The sequence below is a fragment of the Triplophysa rosa genome, linkage group LG12 (assembly GCF_024868665.1).
Source record: "Triplophysa rosa linkage group LG12, Trosa_1v2, whole genome shotgun sequence".
NCBI classification, from domain to species: domain Eukaryota; kingdom Metazoa; phylum Chordata; class Actinopteri; order Cypriniformes; family Nemacheilidae; genus Triplophysa; species Triplophysa rosa.
Genome location: NC_079901.1, coordinates 1,834,193 through 1,849,677, shown reverse-complemented (window position 1 = coordinate 1,849,677; position 15,485 = coordinate 1,834,193). Strand labels below are relative to the sequence as shown.

The following is a 15,485-nucleotide window of genomic DNA, read 5'->3' as shown; positions in this document are numbered from 1 at the left end:
GTGTTTAATTTCTGCTTTTTGTAAGCCTGTGTCTGTGTTTTTCTACAATTAATAAGCCTACTGAGAGCCAATCATATCGATAATAATACAATTTAGGTCTTCCCAAATTTGCAGCTTTCATAGGCACATTTTGTGTCATATTGTTTTAGAAATTTTATTAAACCATCAAATATTTATGCTGACCTGGGCAAAGATTGCAATAATATATACTAATTGTGTCTGTCTGTTTGTTTGTATTTTATTCTTTGAGGTTTGGTCATTTAATAAGACTATTTATTTAAATCGAAAAGGTCATTGCTTAGCCCTAAAAATGGTAAAAAAAAAGGTAATTTATTTTCCTTGTTGAGTGTGTAGTGCTCATTGTTTCTGGCATTTACACGGCTTGACACGCAAGGTTTTTAACAATGCAAGATCATTCCTTTACAGTTCTTGTCAAGCCAGTTTGGCATCAACTTTCCCAGCATTTTACTTTCACATTACTGTTAGGAAGAAAGACGTCTTTACAAGTGAGCGCTGGATTTATTCCATGACCATTTAAGTAATGAAAATATAATACCACCAGAAGAGAAACTTTCTGAAACGAAGAGACAGTGGTCATCTTTTAGCTGGGTAGGTTTTTTCTCTTTATTTAACAAGACTAGAGGGATTTGAAATGGTAACTAGATCTGTCTTAGAGCGGTTGCTAAGCCACATTTTCAGTTTGGATCTTCATAAAACCTACAGTTAAATTAAACCAGGAAATGTTAATAAGAAGTTTATAAAGTGTTTATAAATGATCTGTTGTTTCGTGGATCAGCACCTGGGATGAGCAGAGTGATGAGGGTCAATCTCTGGCCTCTGGTTGTGCTTCTCAGTGTACTGCTGCTGTTGGGTCATCAGATCACTGAGGGATTCAGCTTTGGTGCAGCTGTTAATATTGAACCGTTTATTCAGGACGGATTGCAGAAGGTGAGATTATGTTTGTTGTAAAAAAGTATTATGTTGCCATGTTCGCTACTTTCAAATGTGTCAAAGTCTAGTTCAAATAATTTAGCCTTAAAGGGATAGTTTGCCAAAAAAACAACGATTCTGTCATCATTTATTCACCCTCAAGTTGCTTAAACACTGTAGAAAGCTCTTTGTTGTGTTGAACACAAAACGATATTATGTGTGCGAAACTAAACAGTTCTGGGGCATCATTGATTACCAGAGTAGTTTCCTTTCTTACTATGGTCGATAGTGCCCCAAAACTGTTTAATTCCAAAAGTTCTTCAAAATATCTTTCATCGGGTTCAGCAGAACAAGGCAATTTAAACAGGTTTGCAACAACTTGAGGGTGGGTTAATGATTACAGAATTTTCATTTTTGGGTGAAATGTCCCTTTAAGGAGGTCATCTTAAAGTCTTTGGGCGGTTTTAAATCAAAAGTTTGCTTTTAGAAAAGTTTTCTGTTACATTGGTACAACATGAAGCTGTACTTTAATTTCTGTAGCGAAATGTTTCTGCATAGAAAGAAATTTGAATCTTATCATAAAACACACATATACAATTTTTGTCATAAGAACAGTACTGTAGTACAAGAAAATAAGAAAATCTACAGATCGCTCAAATACGATCGATCTCAAAAGCGAAAGCAGAAAAAGTCCATAGTAAAGCCTGATATTTTCAGTGGTACAGAGGCTTGAATGTATTCATATGCATTCACCTTAATGCCATTGCATTTGTCCACATCAAGTGGCTTCTCTATAACTGCCTGAATTCTTGTTCCCTGCATGCGCAATATTTTTATTCAGTCTGTAATGGGAAAATGGCACCTTCGACCTGAAAAAGTTCTGGAAAAAAAACATTTCGATGAAGGTAACCAAAGAAAGCGTTGGAGTGAGTCTTTTAACGTGATTGGTCAGATCTGCGTTCTGTTCTTCAGGTCAAAGCTTATTACAGTGTTTTGTCCAGCCTGCCCTGTCCAGCCCTGGAGGAGTTGTGTAATGAAGTGGACTGCACTCCTCACGTCACCTCCTCTCCTCTGAAAGGACTGGTACCTTCACCCGGCTGGTGCCTCCGTCAGTGGCAGAAAACCATTCCCCAAAACTACACCTCGAAAATCAAGCTCGGGTGAGAGCTGATGGATTCTATCTAAAACGAATGAGCCGTGGATAGGATGAGATCTCATGTTGTGTTCTTGTCTCCCCTCTTCAGGTCTACTGAAGATGTGTCACTGTACACAAGAGCCGATCTGTCCATCCGATCAGACACAAACAGCATCAACCGTCCTGCAAATGCCGCCCTGCTGCCTCCCGTCCGGTAAAAACACACTTCCACTGCCGTACATACAGTACAGACACCTGCTGAAACTCCAGGTGTGTTTGTGTCAGGTTACGTGCAGGTTGTCGTCAGGTAATCCCTGTGAATGTTCTGGATCTGGATGGGGATGCGGTTCGCTGTCGGTATGGGAACACCAACCTTGGTGCATTTTTGCAGCTCAACAAAGTTAGCCATCTTTGCTTTGTCTGAAATTGATTTCGATGTTGACATTCATTTCACAAATTTCAGGTGTGCGTATTTAAGTATTTAAATGTGTATTGAAGCATTTTCTTTAAACGTGTGATAAAGGAGACGTGCACGCTGCTGTATGGAGGTGGAGCAGCTGCGGGTCAGTATACAGTGGAGGTGATGGTGGAAGATTTTCCTTCGTCTGCGATTCTGAGGAAGGCAACGCCTTTCTCCACCGTATCTCTGCAACTCTCGATAACTGGTTTGTCTTTTCTTGACAAGATTCACAAATGCACCAATGAATTATATCTGTTAAAAGCTTGCCAGATATTCACAGGACTTCATTGTGTTGACGAATGGGAATGTTAAGAATAATGATCTGTTTTAATTTAGTTAAACTATATGTGAGAAATTTAATAGGAAAGTTCATACGCTGTGTTTCACAAAGTGAAAAAAGTCGCAATATACAGTAATTATTGTTGGGAAATTATAACGAATGTAATGATTTGCTGAGTAGCGGCCCAGGCCAATGTGTTTAAAAAAGACACCAAAGTGTAGAAATGACCAGTCATTTTATGATTATTAGTTATTTTATAGTTTATACGTATATCTTTTGATGTTAAATTGTTTGCTTTTATTATGTGTTTTGTCACTTTATTATTCAGTTTAATATATTTATGTCCGGTTTCACAGACAAGGCTTAAGGCTATTCCCAGACTAAAATGAATGTTTGAGCAGTCTTAACTGAAAATAACTCACCTTAAAACATCTTAGGATGTCAGCGCCATTGTTCTCTTTCTGTCGGTCTCTCGACGTTGTGTCGAGCCGACAGATGGGGTTCGTCCCTGAGAACCAATCGCTTCTGACTTCTTAGAAAAGGCCAATGAATTGGCGAATGAAATTTGCATGCAGGACTCCGCCCCCAGATATCCGGGTATAAAAGGGAGACGGCGTGCCTCATTCAGTCACCTTTTGTTCTTCGGAGCCTTCGCTCATGATCAACAGACTTCGATACAGAATAGCAACTACAAGACTGCCAGTTCTACAACGTGGTGCAGCGGACTGTCCCTTCCGATTCAGACGTTGCGTCACGGGTGGCTGTGTTCCCACGGGACTCAGCCACCACCTCATCTGCTTCCCGTTCCGTGACAGCAGTGGCTACGGCCCTGCCGTCCGCTACGGTGAGCAGCGAGGGTGATATGAGGATTACTGTGAGCGCTAATCCGTCAACCACTGGCTCGTGGACTGTTCGCACCTCGTCTTGCTCGTCTGACCGTTCCCCATGAGATGGTCCCACCGAACGAGACGGTCTCGTTCCTCAACCACGTATTCTGAAATGGTGCGTGATGATGAGATGTCCATTGCAGCATCGGAGGGTGACTTACTGGCATCGGACTCCGACGATTCCTCAGAGCTCCCTCCCTCGGGGGGTCGAGCCCAGGAAGAAGCGGACGTCGAAATGTCAGCCATGCTTTCCCGGGCCGCCGGCATTGGGTTGCAGTGCACCGCACTGCCTCTCCCAACGCTCGCTGCTGGATACATGGTACCTCGGGTTTGAGAGCGGCTCCAAGCCGCACTCGCCCCCAGTGCCGTGTTTTCCCGGAAGTGCATGAGGAACTTAGTACGACCTGGAACGACCCCTTTTGGCGCTTACACATCAACTAGTTCCATCGCCCTTTCTTCCCTCGATGGTGGGGCAGCTAGAGGATACGTCAATGTCCCCCAGGGGCTCGACCTAGACTCCCGTCCAAAGCATGTAGGTTTTTCGGCATCTTAGGTGTCGGGAGCTTACTCTGCTGCGGGCCAGGCTGTCCCCTCTCTCCACGCTATGGCCATCCTGCAGGTCCATCAGGCCAAGGCGTTGAGAGAGCTCCACGAGGGTAAGACCGACCCAGCGCTTATGCAGGAACTCCGCGCCATCACCGACCTCGCTCTACGGGCAACCAAGGTGACCGCGCAGGCCCTGGGTCGGGCGATGTCCACACTTGTGGTCCAGGAGAGACACCTCTGGCTGAACCTTGCACAGATGAGTAATGTTGAGAAAGTCCGCTTTCTCGACGCACTCATCTCTCAAGGGGGGGCTGTTTGGTGATACTGTCGAGCCGCAGTTCTCAACAGTAAAGAAGCAGACAGAGGATATCAAGCATATCCTCCCCCGCCGCGATTCGGCCGCCCTGTGGCCGTTGAGATCCCGTGCACAATCTGCTTCCCAGCAGCCCTGGTCCTCTTCAACGCCTTCCGGTTTTGGCTCCCCCCACGCAGGCGGCCCCCCGGAAGAAGACATCGAAGAGGAGACCACCACCCCGTCAGCAGCCACGGCGGAAGCCGAAGTGGCCCTCATGGGAAGACCCCAGGGAGAGCGAGAATACCTTCGGGCCCGACCCCAGCCATTCCATCGCTGGTTGGTCGATCCGGGACTGTTCCTGCCCCGTCCCAATAGCCCACTTCTAAGATTTTTTCTCTCTCTCTGGGTGTTTATCACAGCCGCTCTCACCCTCTACACGACGGTGTTCGGCAACTCGACGTTGCGTCACGGCGAGACCCAATGTCGAGGATAATCAGCAGCCTAAGCACTCTCAATCAACCGTGCGTTGTGCTACGTCATCGTCTGGGTATTATCACAGCCGCTCTCACCCTCTACACGACGGTGTTCAGCAACTCAACGTTGAGGCGAGACCCAATGTCGAGGATAATCATCAGTCTAAGCACTCTCAATCGATGGTGCGTTGTGCTACATCATCGCCAGGCAGGTAAAACAGCCAAGCCGATCTCCTCTCCGGGGGCCCCCCCACGGCGAGGGATCCGCACTGCCGGCCATAGAACTACCCCCCGGGAGGTCGATGAAGCAGAACATACCCCTAGCATCGCTGGATCGGTCCCTGGGAGCCTGACAAGGCTTCCCAAACCGTCACAGTGGCTACGGGATACGATCCGTCTCGGCTACGCGGTCCAACTCCCCAGACGCCCGCCCAAGTTTTGGGGCATCCTCTCAAACCTCAGTCAGAGGCAAGGATGCTCCCGTGCTTCGGGCCGAGGTCGCCACCCCTCTGGAAAGGGAGCGATCGTGCTCGTCCCTCTAGCCGAGATGTTCAACGGGCTTTACAGCCCGTACTTCATTGTCCCCAAAAAGGGGGGTTGCTAGATCTGCGTACCCTGAACAGGCACCCACTCAAGCTGCCGTTCAGGATGCTCGTGCAGAAGCGCATCCTGGCATCTACCAGATGTCAAGATTGGTTCATGGCAATCGACCTGAAGGACGCTTACTTTCATGTCTCGATTCTCCTTTGTCATCGCCCGTTCCTAAAGTTCACTTTCGAGGGTCGGGCATATTAGTACAGAGTCCTCCCTTTCGGTCTGTCCCTGTCCCCACAAGTCTTCACGAAGATCGTGGAAGCCGCCCTCACTCCCCTCAGGGAGAGAGGTGTGCGGGTACTAAACTATCTCGACGACTGGCTCATTTGACACACTCACGAGATCTGTTATGTACACACAGGGACCTAGTGCTTCGGCACCTAGATCGATTGGGACCACACGTCAACCGAGAAAAGAGCAAGCTCTCCCCTGTGCAGAGCATCCTTTTTCTTGGTATGGAACTCAACTCTCCATTACAGCGCGACTGACTACAGAAAGCGCTCAGTCAGTGTTGAACTGCCTGGAATATTTCAAGCAGTCAGCGGTCCCCCTGAAACAAATTCAGAGGCTCCTGGGCACATGGCATCCTCGGCGTTGGTGATACCCCTCGGGTTGATGCACATGAGACCGCTCCAACACTGGCTACAGAGTCTAGTTCCCTGGAGAGCGTGGCACACCGGCAGCAGGCGGATGGTGATTACGCCTCTCTGCCGACGCACCCTAAACCCTTGGTCTTCAATGACCTTTCTACGGACGGGGGTCCCTCTCGGGCAGGTCACGAGGTGCGTCGTGGTGACGACAGACGCCTCCCTGCAGGGTTGGGGTGCCGTGTGCAACGAGCACGCAGTGTCGGGGCAATGGACGGACCCCCGCCTGCGCAGGCATATCAACTGCCTAGAGTTGTTGGATGTGCTACTTGCACTGAAGGGGCTACAACCTCTCGTGCAGAACAAGCACGTGCTGGTCCGGTTGGACAGCACAACTTCCATAGCATATATCAACCGCCAGGGTGGCGTTCGCTCACGGCAGCTAACACGACTCGCCCGACGCCTCCTCCTGTGGAGTCCGCAGGTGAGCAGATCCCTGCGAGCCACACATATCCCAGGCGACCTGAACCAGACAGCCGATGCGCTCTCTCGTCAGTTGACGCCTCGAGGAGAGTGGCGACTCCACCCCCGCGCAGTCCAGCTCATTGGGTACAGTTCGGGCAGGCTCAGGTAGACCTGTTCGCCTCCCTGGACACCACACATTGCCCGCTTTGGTACTCCCGTCCGAGGCCCCCCTCGGCACGGATGCTCTAGCGCACAGCTGGCCATGGGACAGGCGGAAGTATGCCTTCCCCCCAGTGAGCCTCATTGCACAGACCCTGTGCAAGGTCAGGGAAGAGGAGCATCAAGTGTATTAGTTGTGCCATACTGGCCCAACCGGACTTGGTTCTTGGAGCTAATGGTCTTGACGACAGCTCCCCCCCTGGCCGATTCCCCTGACGAAGGACCTGCTTTCCCAGGGGAAGGGCACGTTATGGCATCCCAGGCCAGACCTCTGGAACCTCCATGTCTGGCCCCTGGACGGGACGAGGAGATACTGAGTGGCCTACACCCTGCGGGACCATCACTCAGGCCAGGGCCCTGGCCACTAGGCGGCTATACGCCTGTAAGTGGTGCCTCTTCTCATCCTGGTGCTCTTCTTGAAGAGAAGACCCGCAGAGTTGCTCGATCGGGAACGTGCTGTCCTTCTAGAGACTCGAGAGTAATCTCTCCCCTTCCACACTGAACGTGTATGTAGCTGCTATTGCCGCTCATCACGACCCAGTTGCTGGTAAGTCTCTAGGACAGCACAACCTGATCATTTGGTTCCTAAGGGGCGCGGGAAGGCTACCGCCTCACCCGCGCTCCGTACCCTCTTGCGACCTTGATGCGGTCCTGGAGCCCCTCGGAGATGCCGCTCTTTCTCACCTCACGATGAAGACTGCTCTCCGGATGGCGCTCAAGAGGGTAGCAGACCTACAAGCATTCTCCGTGTACACAGATTGCCTAGAACTCGGGCCCGGTGATTCTCACGCTATCCTGAGACCCCGGCCCGGCTACGTGCCCAACGTTCCCACCACTCCCCCTAGACACCAGGTGGTGAACTTACAGGCGCTCCCCACCGGGGAGGAAGACCCAACCCCATCCGTGTTGTGTCCAGTACGCACATTGCGACCGGTAGGGTGTACGCCTATGACAGTACCTTCCCCCCCTTTCTTCTAGGGGGGTCGGCGTACTAAACTAGCCTCCCTTCTTCCCCCACTGGGTGAAGAACAGGCACTCCATCCATCACTAAGCAAGCACCTTCTGCGGGCGGGCTGGGCAGAGCAGCCCTGCCCCTTAGGCCGGGTACCAACTGAGTTATCCACAACATAGCTCTAACCGGACCTAGTGCTACCGGACGTTGTAACCCCCCAGCAGGGCGGTTCCGTCTCATGTATTCTCATGATTGGTTCCCACCTTGGTAACCCATGACCTTCCCTAGGTGGACCTCCACCTTGCGGTTAACTCCTTCAGTCCGCACATTCCTCCCATGAGTTCTCCCCTAACGGTGAGACCATGTTGGTATCTCCACTAAACTCCTCGCTGCGGTAGGAAGTGGTCTCTGTAGCGCATCCCCCATTTGAGGAAGTAGCGCTTACCCAGTGGCCTTATGGTACCGGGCGGCTTCTCGCTGTTAGAGAAAAGCTCTGGGAAGCCCTACCTACCCACTGGTAGGTTACAATTTCGCGGTAGCGCTCACGGCTGACACGTCCAGGCCAGTCACCGTTGCTTCACTAGAGATTGTGACAGGGCACAGTGTTGTGGAGTTTTCCACAGGAACCCCATCTGTCGGCTCGACACAACGACGAGAGACCAACAGAAAGGGAACGTCTTGGTTACGGATGTAACCTCAGTTCCCTGATGGAGGGAACGAGACGTTGTGTCCTTCTTGCCACAACACATGCTGCCCACTGCAGCAGTCGTGAGAGGTCTCAGGCTCCTCAGAACAAAGGTGAACGAATGAGGCACGCCGTCTCCCTTTTATACCCGGATATCCGGGGGCGGAGTCCGGCATGTAAATTTCATTCGCTAATTCATTGGCCTTTTCTAAGAAGTCAGAAGCGATTGGTTCTCAGGGACGAACCCCATCTGTCGGCTCGACACAACGTCTCGTTCCCTCCATCAGGGAACTGAGGTTACATCCGTAACCAAGACGTTTTGTCTCAAGATGCACACCAGTAATGTTTTTTACTAGGGCATTTTTATAAAAATTATTTATAACTTAAGGGTTAGTCCGGGCTTAAACTAAGCCCTGTCTGGACTGTATGCTGCACTTTTTTTGTTATGAATATATTCTCTAGAATATACAGTAACTTGTGTGTGTGTGTGTGTGTGTGTGTGCGTGTGTGCGTGTGTTTGCAGTTGAGAATGAAGTGGGCTGCCCAGCAGTGCCAGAGTTCAGAGGTGTGAGCCCAGCCGGCGGCTCTCTAGTGCATGTGCTGCCCTTTCAGGAGATCCATGTCAACATCACAGTTTACTCAGGAGTACAAGAGTAAGACCATACTACACTGCTGTTTAGCCATTGTGTGTTTTACAGTGCAAACATGATCTATTTTAGGCAGCCTAGTCATGCACATCAGCAGATATTCTTTTTTCACTACAGAGTGACAGAAATGTCAGTGATTGGTCCTCCAGGCCTTTTTGTATCACCCTTGACAACAACCATGAAGTCCCAAACATCCACAACACTGTCCTGGGTCAGAGGTCCTGATCCGTCTGCACATCTTCTCTCCGTTTGTTTTGTTGCAAACACCAAGAGGTAACTGATAGCGTGTCTGGGTGAACATGAATACAATAGATGACAAACTGAGCTTGATGGTTCAGATTAAATGCTTCACTGTTAATTCACAGCCTGCAGTCTGAGATCAGGTGTATATGGCTCCAACAAAGTAAGATTGTATTAATTGTTTTCTGTTTGTATGTTAAAAACTAAGAATGGGAGGTCATATGCTAATGATCTTTATTGTTTTGGTTGGTTCTTGTCTTTTAGCACAAACGGACTCTTTGCCCCCAGGAACAGGTAATGAATGTTTTTAAGGCTACACTGCATTGCTATGGCTTAAACATTCTGGCTAGTATTATGATCTAAACCCCAAACCTAAATTTTGAACCTTTGCAATTTCTTGCATTGTGAACATTTTACTAACTTTTACTTGAACACAATTTTATATTCAATTTGTTAAAACTTAAAACACTTTATCCAGTTTAAAAATGTATTGACTTGAATGTTTGCCAATCAAAATCCAAGTGGACACTGTTGGGCCAAATAGTGGGTGGCTTTCCCATGTGGGAAATGAGGTCGATGTCAAAGACAAAGTTTCGCATAAGTGTCCATTCACAGTCTTTTCATGTTTTTGCCTCTCAGAATTGAAATGTAATGAACGGAAACTGCAAATGTCTCTATTGCTGCCCATCTCTTTCCTGGAGGATCTTCATCTCTCCGGCTTGCAGTTAAATGACCCGACCTGTCCAGTGTTATACAACAGCACACACGTGACAACAACCTTCTCTCTGACGGGCTGTGGCACCAAAACAGTGGTACGAGCAGGGGCGATTCTAGGTTTTCAATATTAGGGGGGCTCAGCCTCCAATGAGGATATAAATATATATATATATATATATATATATATATATAACCACACTCTAAGCACCACATACACATTAAAATAAATAATTAAGAAAGAATATTCAGAAAAGCATAAAGACAAGTTGTTATTCAAATGAATATCACATTAATCGGTCAATCTGCAACATTTATAAGTGACAACAACAGCCACAAATCCATATAATAAATGTCACAATCAACTGCTGAATCATTATTTAGTAGGAATAACTTGATATGTTTCCCTGCCATTCATTCTGATTGGCACGAGCGCTGTCACTCCTGTGCATGACTGCGTGTTAATCTGTTACATCCACAATATGTTTTAAATTAATAATAAAAATACTGAAGCGTCTGAAAAACGACAAAAAGCTTCTAGGTACACCTTTGTTTCCTCGGAACTCGGAACATTGAATAACACACACAGCCGCACCAGACCGAACTACAGTAACGTAACTCTATCTGCCCATCGTCTTTCCGGGGCTGTCAAAACTACCGTCAACTCTCTATAACTTAGGTGCAGAAAAATCAACCAGCACATCATCATGAATGACACATTTCTGTGCGCTACAATATCATCATGATCGTGTTCTAAAGTATGCCGTCATTGGTGTGAAGTGATGCTTTCATTTCGCTGGAGGTAACGTAAACAACTAACGTTAGTTAACGAGGGGTGAACGCAGACAAAACGTTTTTACAGTGGATGGGAAAGGGTCTTGTATCGCTCCCGCATCATATGCGGGAGCGATAAAATGTTATAAAATGTTCGATAAAATGTTATAAAATGCATTTATAACAAAGAATGGCAAAAATGCAGATGTCATGTTAATGTACACGCCTCGTAACGTTACTCTGCTTATGACGTTCACTCCAATGTGCTGCTGTGAACTGAAGAATGCGCTAAATAACGCAGCCTAATGCTGTTTTCATAATAAGAGTTTTCAAGGGGACTATAAAGCGATCTCAAATTCTTGTACAGATTACATTATTACTCACCATATTTTAGGGGGGCTAAGCTAGAACTTTAGGGGGGCTTTAGCTCCCCTAAAAAGGGCCTAGCAATGCCACTGGGTACGAGCCTTTCTTTCTTCAAACACACAGGATTATTTCATAGACAAAACACACCACAACTTTATTCAGTGAAAACCAATAAATTGTCCTTGAGACACTCCCTTATTTGTACATATGAAGACAATTTAGGCGTAACATAAGATTAAACATCAGTACAATAAAACGAATATATACAAGACAAAGTAAGACAAATGGTTCAAAAAGTTGTTTCGCTGAATACGAAAAACATAACTTTTTTATACTATCGACGGTACTTAAAGGGGTGATATGACACGGCTAAAATGAATATTATGGTTTGTTTTAGATGTAATGCAATGTGTATACACGATTTAAGATTCATAAGCGCTGTATTTTCCAGATACCGTGCATGTTTCTATCTCCTCTTTGCCCCGCCTCTCTGAAACCTGCAGATTTTTGACAAAGCTCATGGCTCTGACAAGCGAGGTGTGCTGTGATTGGCCAGTTAACCAGTGCGTAGTCAAATGTGACTACGGAAATGTAAAGTGTGACGGAAATGTAACGCCTCTTACCATATTTGGAACATCAGGTTCCAAAGCAATTGTACTGACAGGTACGCCCATCTTACTTCCGTATACATTTGGGCGGTCTTGACGTGGATTTGTGGGGGTGTGGTTACACGAGGCGTTTCAGGCAGGTCTGCCTGAGCATTCGCTTTATGATGTTTAATTAACAAAGTTCGGGAGGAGCCGGAGCAAATAATTAGCACGGCTGGTCTACCATCAGCAATCACCGCATCTACCTATCTGCTTAAGCGAGCTCTCTTATAAATAGACAAAACATTTTACCTGCTTCATCTCTTCAGATTAGCATCCCTCTTCCACCCCGGCTCCTCTCCCAAAGCTCATTCTCCCGCAGGACCCTGGGGGGTGTGCTCTGGGCTCGAGCCGGTTCCGAGCTCGGCGCACTTGCCCTGACTAGGGTAGAGTGCTGCGCGTTCGGATAGATCCGGCCAGCTTGGAGCCCGCTCCCTGGACAGCACGCCAAATACGCATAACCTTCTTACCCACGCTCTATCATTATTATCCCTACAACATTGCGGTTATTTGCGCAGGTGAACTCGTGAATAGTTAGAATGCCTCTTTTGTTCCGACACTTTAATTTGTGCAATTTTACGTGTCTAATACATGCATGGGCCACTTATAACACACCAAAGACACAGAAAAACACGTATTCGCGCCATATGACCACTTTAAATTAAAAAATGTTTTCACACATTTATACATTTCGGAATTATTACTCTTACACAGAAATGACAAGGTACTGGCATAACACTGAGCTCAAAACAACAGTTTAACATTTACTAAAAGTTAACAGTTACTAAAAATGAGTCGTCCGAAACTCCAGAAGTGTCCATTTGATGGTTTTTGTCTTTTATGACTAATCCTTTCCTCACAAACCAAGTTCCAGACATAGTCACCCATCATCGCTTCATCCCACCTGCCCTGTGCTACAGACATTTCTAGAATTTTCTGACAGTGGGAAAATATATATTTTTAATTTGTACAGTTTTTGTTTATTTGCAATATACAGATATATGGTAATTAATGAAATAAGCTCAAAATTTACTTGAGCTAAATCAACACTTAAACATTGATGCTAAATGAAAATAAATATTACCACAATAATTAGCACCACAGAATTGTATAAGAACTATAAAAAGGTCGGGCGAAAAATTTTTTGTTACACTGTGAAATACACACATTCACATGAGCTGCTTTTAAACAAAATCAGCATTAAAATGATCCATTTTTTAGTTTTCTGAAATCTCTTCTTTGATGTTTAAAGCACTTGGGGTCAGAATTGCTGTACACCAACACTTTACGCAGCGTAAATTCCAACTCGACCATCACCCGCGATGCCAGTCTTGTCCTTCCACTCGCCTGCCGGATTTCCAGCCAGCAAGCCGAAGGTCCAAACTTTCAAATCGTGGTACCGTCAGAAGTGGAGACGTTCGGTGCCGTGTCTTTCTGGCTGGAGTTTCACATTCCTGGTGAAGGCCCAATGGCTGCTGACACACGACAGGCACGGTTACGCAGTTCACGGTTTGCGCGGACTCCTCGAGAGCTCCATCGCTCCGGCCAGCTGGACATGTTGGACCTGCACGTGTTTTCTAACTGTTCATTGGCCCGTGCGGAGCTCATGGTGGGCCGCTGTGTGGAATCAGAGACAAGTGACTTTCTTCACACACGGCCTCTCTTCAGCCAAAAGTTAGTGTCAACATCAACATCATATTTTTTGTAAGGGAGCACAATGTCAAAGAGCTTATTTAAGAATTAGCTTTCTAGTTTTCTTTTTATGAACTGTGTACTGAAGGGCATTAAAATGTGATGCATGTGTGAAATTGGTAAATACATTTTCCACCAAGTAAATCAACCCGCTTCATGTTCCTTCCTCTTTGTCCACCTGTCTGTGTTTCAGGTGTGTAGCTGGAAATGGTACTTTAGAGGTCCTGACGTCAACGTCAACTGTTCGAATTTACCGCTTATATCTTAATTCTATGGAAATTAAAGGAGACACGGTATGTGTTCCTACTGTGAACTTCAAGCTGTACATTTTGTATTCAGGTGAATTCTTGATCAGTTTTGCATTGCTGTGTTTAAACTCGATACGTTTGTCTTTCTAGATGTATGTTGAGTGTGAAGTGCATCTTTGTGTGACCACCAAACAAACGCAGAGATGTGCAGACCGATGTACAAAATCATCCGAGCGGACGCTAGTAGATAGTATTCTAACCAGCACTTATAGAGTACGCTCAGGGCCGGTTTCCATCGTAAAGCAAGCCACACAAACCAGCACAGCTAAACCAACCCAAACCATTAAACCTGTCAATCTGCCTGCCACCAGCCAAACCACCGCGACCTTGCTGTCTTGCAGTAAGTGTATACTTGCCAACAGTGTTGGGTGTAACTAGTTACTTAGTAATTTAATTACAGTTACTTCTGATGTAAATAAACTAAATACTGTGTGCAATATGTGTGTGTGCAATAGTGGAATTGACATCAAAATTCAAAAGTCTAACTTTAAAATGTTTTAAAGTAAGATGATGTTTTAATTACATCTCACATTTGTAATACTTTGGTAAGTTAATAATACTACTTTATGTAGTTTATATTATTTATTTGAATAAATTAAAAGAGCCGATGATCCTTGAATCACTTAAATAATCAAGGTTTTATAGGAAGGTTTTTTATAGAAAGTCAATTAGTAATAAATAATTAAATACTTTTTGGAGAGAGTAATTTACACTTTATTTTACAGTATGTGTACTTATCGTGTAGTTACAGTGTACTTACCTAAGAAAGTACTGGGTAGTATAAGGTGGTATACATGATATAAGTTTAGGTTTAGGGGTAGGGGTAGGTTCAGGGTTAGTACCTAGTTATCGCCCAGTTATGATATTTACAGTAATAAGTACACAGTATGTACATGGGAAACAGGACTGTAAAATAAAGTGCTACCCTAGTTACACTATTATATAGTGTATATATGTAATTCGTAACTGGTAATTAATTACTTTTTCAGAGTAACTTGCCCAACACTGCTTGCCAACATCAGTACAGTGAACGTTTCGTGAAATGTTACATTTTAAAGTGACTCTCTTCTGTTATAGATCCGTGTGAACGTGTGCTCTGGGTAACTGCTGTGACCCTGTTGACTGTGCTCATGCTATCATAATGGGTTCCCTCATGACCTCTTCTTCACCACGGACTGACAAAATCATCTTTTAATTTCCCTTGTCCTGTCAAATATATGGTAACACTTAACAATAAGGTTATAATAAGTATAAGCATTAGTAAATGCATTGAATAGCTAACATGAACTAACAATGAGCGATATAGATTTTTAAAGCATCTAATAATCTTCAATGTCAATACAATTGTTCACTGTGCATTAACAAATGTTTACAGGTGCTGAGATTAACATAAACAATAAACATTACTTCTACAGCATTTATTAATCTTAGTTTGTTAATGCATTAACTAATGTTAACAAATACAAGCTAATTTTAGTGCTACCAAATGTCTTAATGATATCTGTCTTTTTGTAGTTGTTTTTAATCACTATTACGATTTTATTCTCAAATTAATTTATTTCATTAAAGTACATATTGTATGGCGAAAA

At 45.5% G+C, this 15,485-nt stretch overlaps 1 protein-coding gene across 1 annotated transcript; it reads left to right on the top strand.

The window, feature by feature from the left end:
• Nucleotides 1-463: 463 nt before the first annotated feature.
• On the top strand, nt 464-15,477 carry LOC130563260 (uncharacterized). The gene is made up of 15 exons (XM_057348697.1): nt 464-609; nt 797-948; nt 1,903-2,090; nt 2,175-2,279; nt 2,351-2,465; nt 2,589-2,730; nt 9,032-9,161; nt 9,273-9,428; nt 9,521-9,558; nt 9,660-9,689; nt 10,035-10,207; nt 13,149-13,570; nt 13,782-13,881; nt 13,987-14,236; nt 14,974-15,477. Exons 2-15 carry the CDS (start codon nt 805-807, stop codon nt 15,036-15,038), a joined length of 2,058 nt encoding a protein of 685 aa, XP_057204680.1. The 5' UTR covers nt 464-609; nt 797-804; the 3' UTR covers nt 15,039-15,477.
• The last annotated feature ends 8 nt before the right edge of the window (nt 15,478-15,485 follow it).

Coding starts and splice junctions, on each gene's coding strand:
- LOC130563260 (XM_057348697.1), top strand. CDS start 805: ATGAGCAGAGTGATGAGGGTCAATCTCTGGCCTCTGGTTGTGCTTCTC. Junction 9,162..9,272: donor GTTTACTCAGGAGTACAAGA/GTAAGACCATAC, acceptor TTTTCACTACAG/AGTGACAGAAATGTCAGTGA. Junction 13,571..13,781: donor CGGCCTCTCTTCAGCCAAAA/GTTAGTGTCAAC, acceptor TCTGTGTTTCAG/GTGTGTAGCTGGAAATGGTA.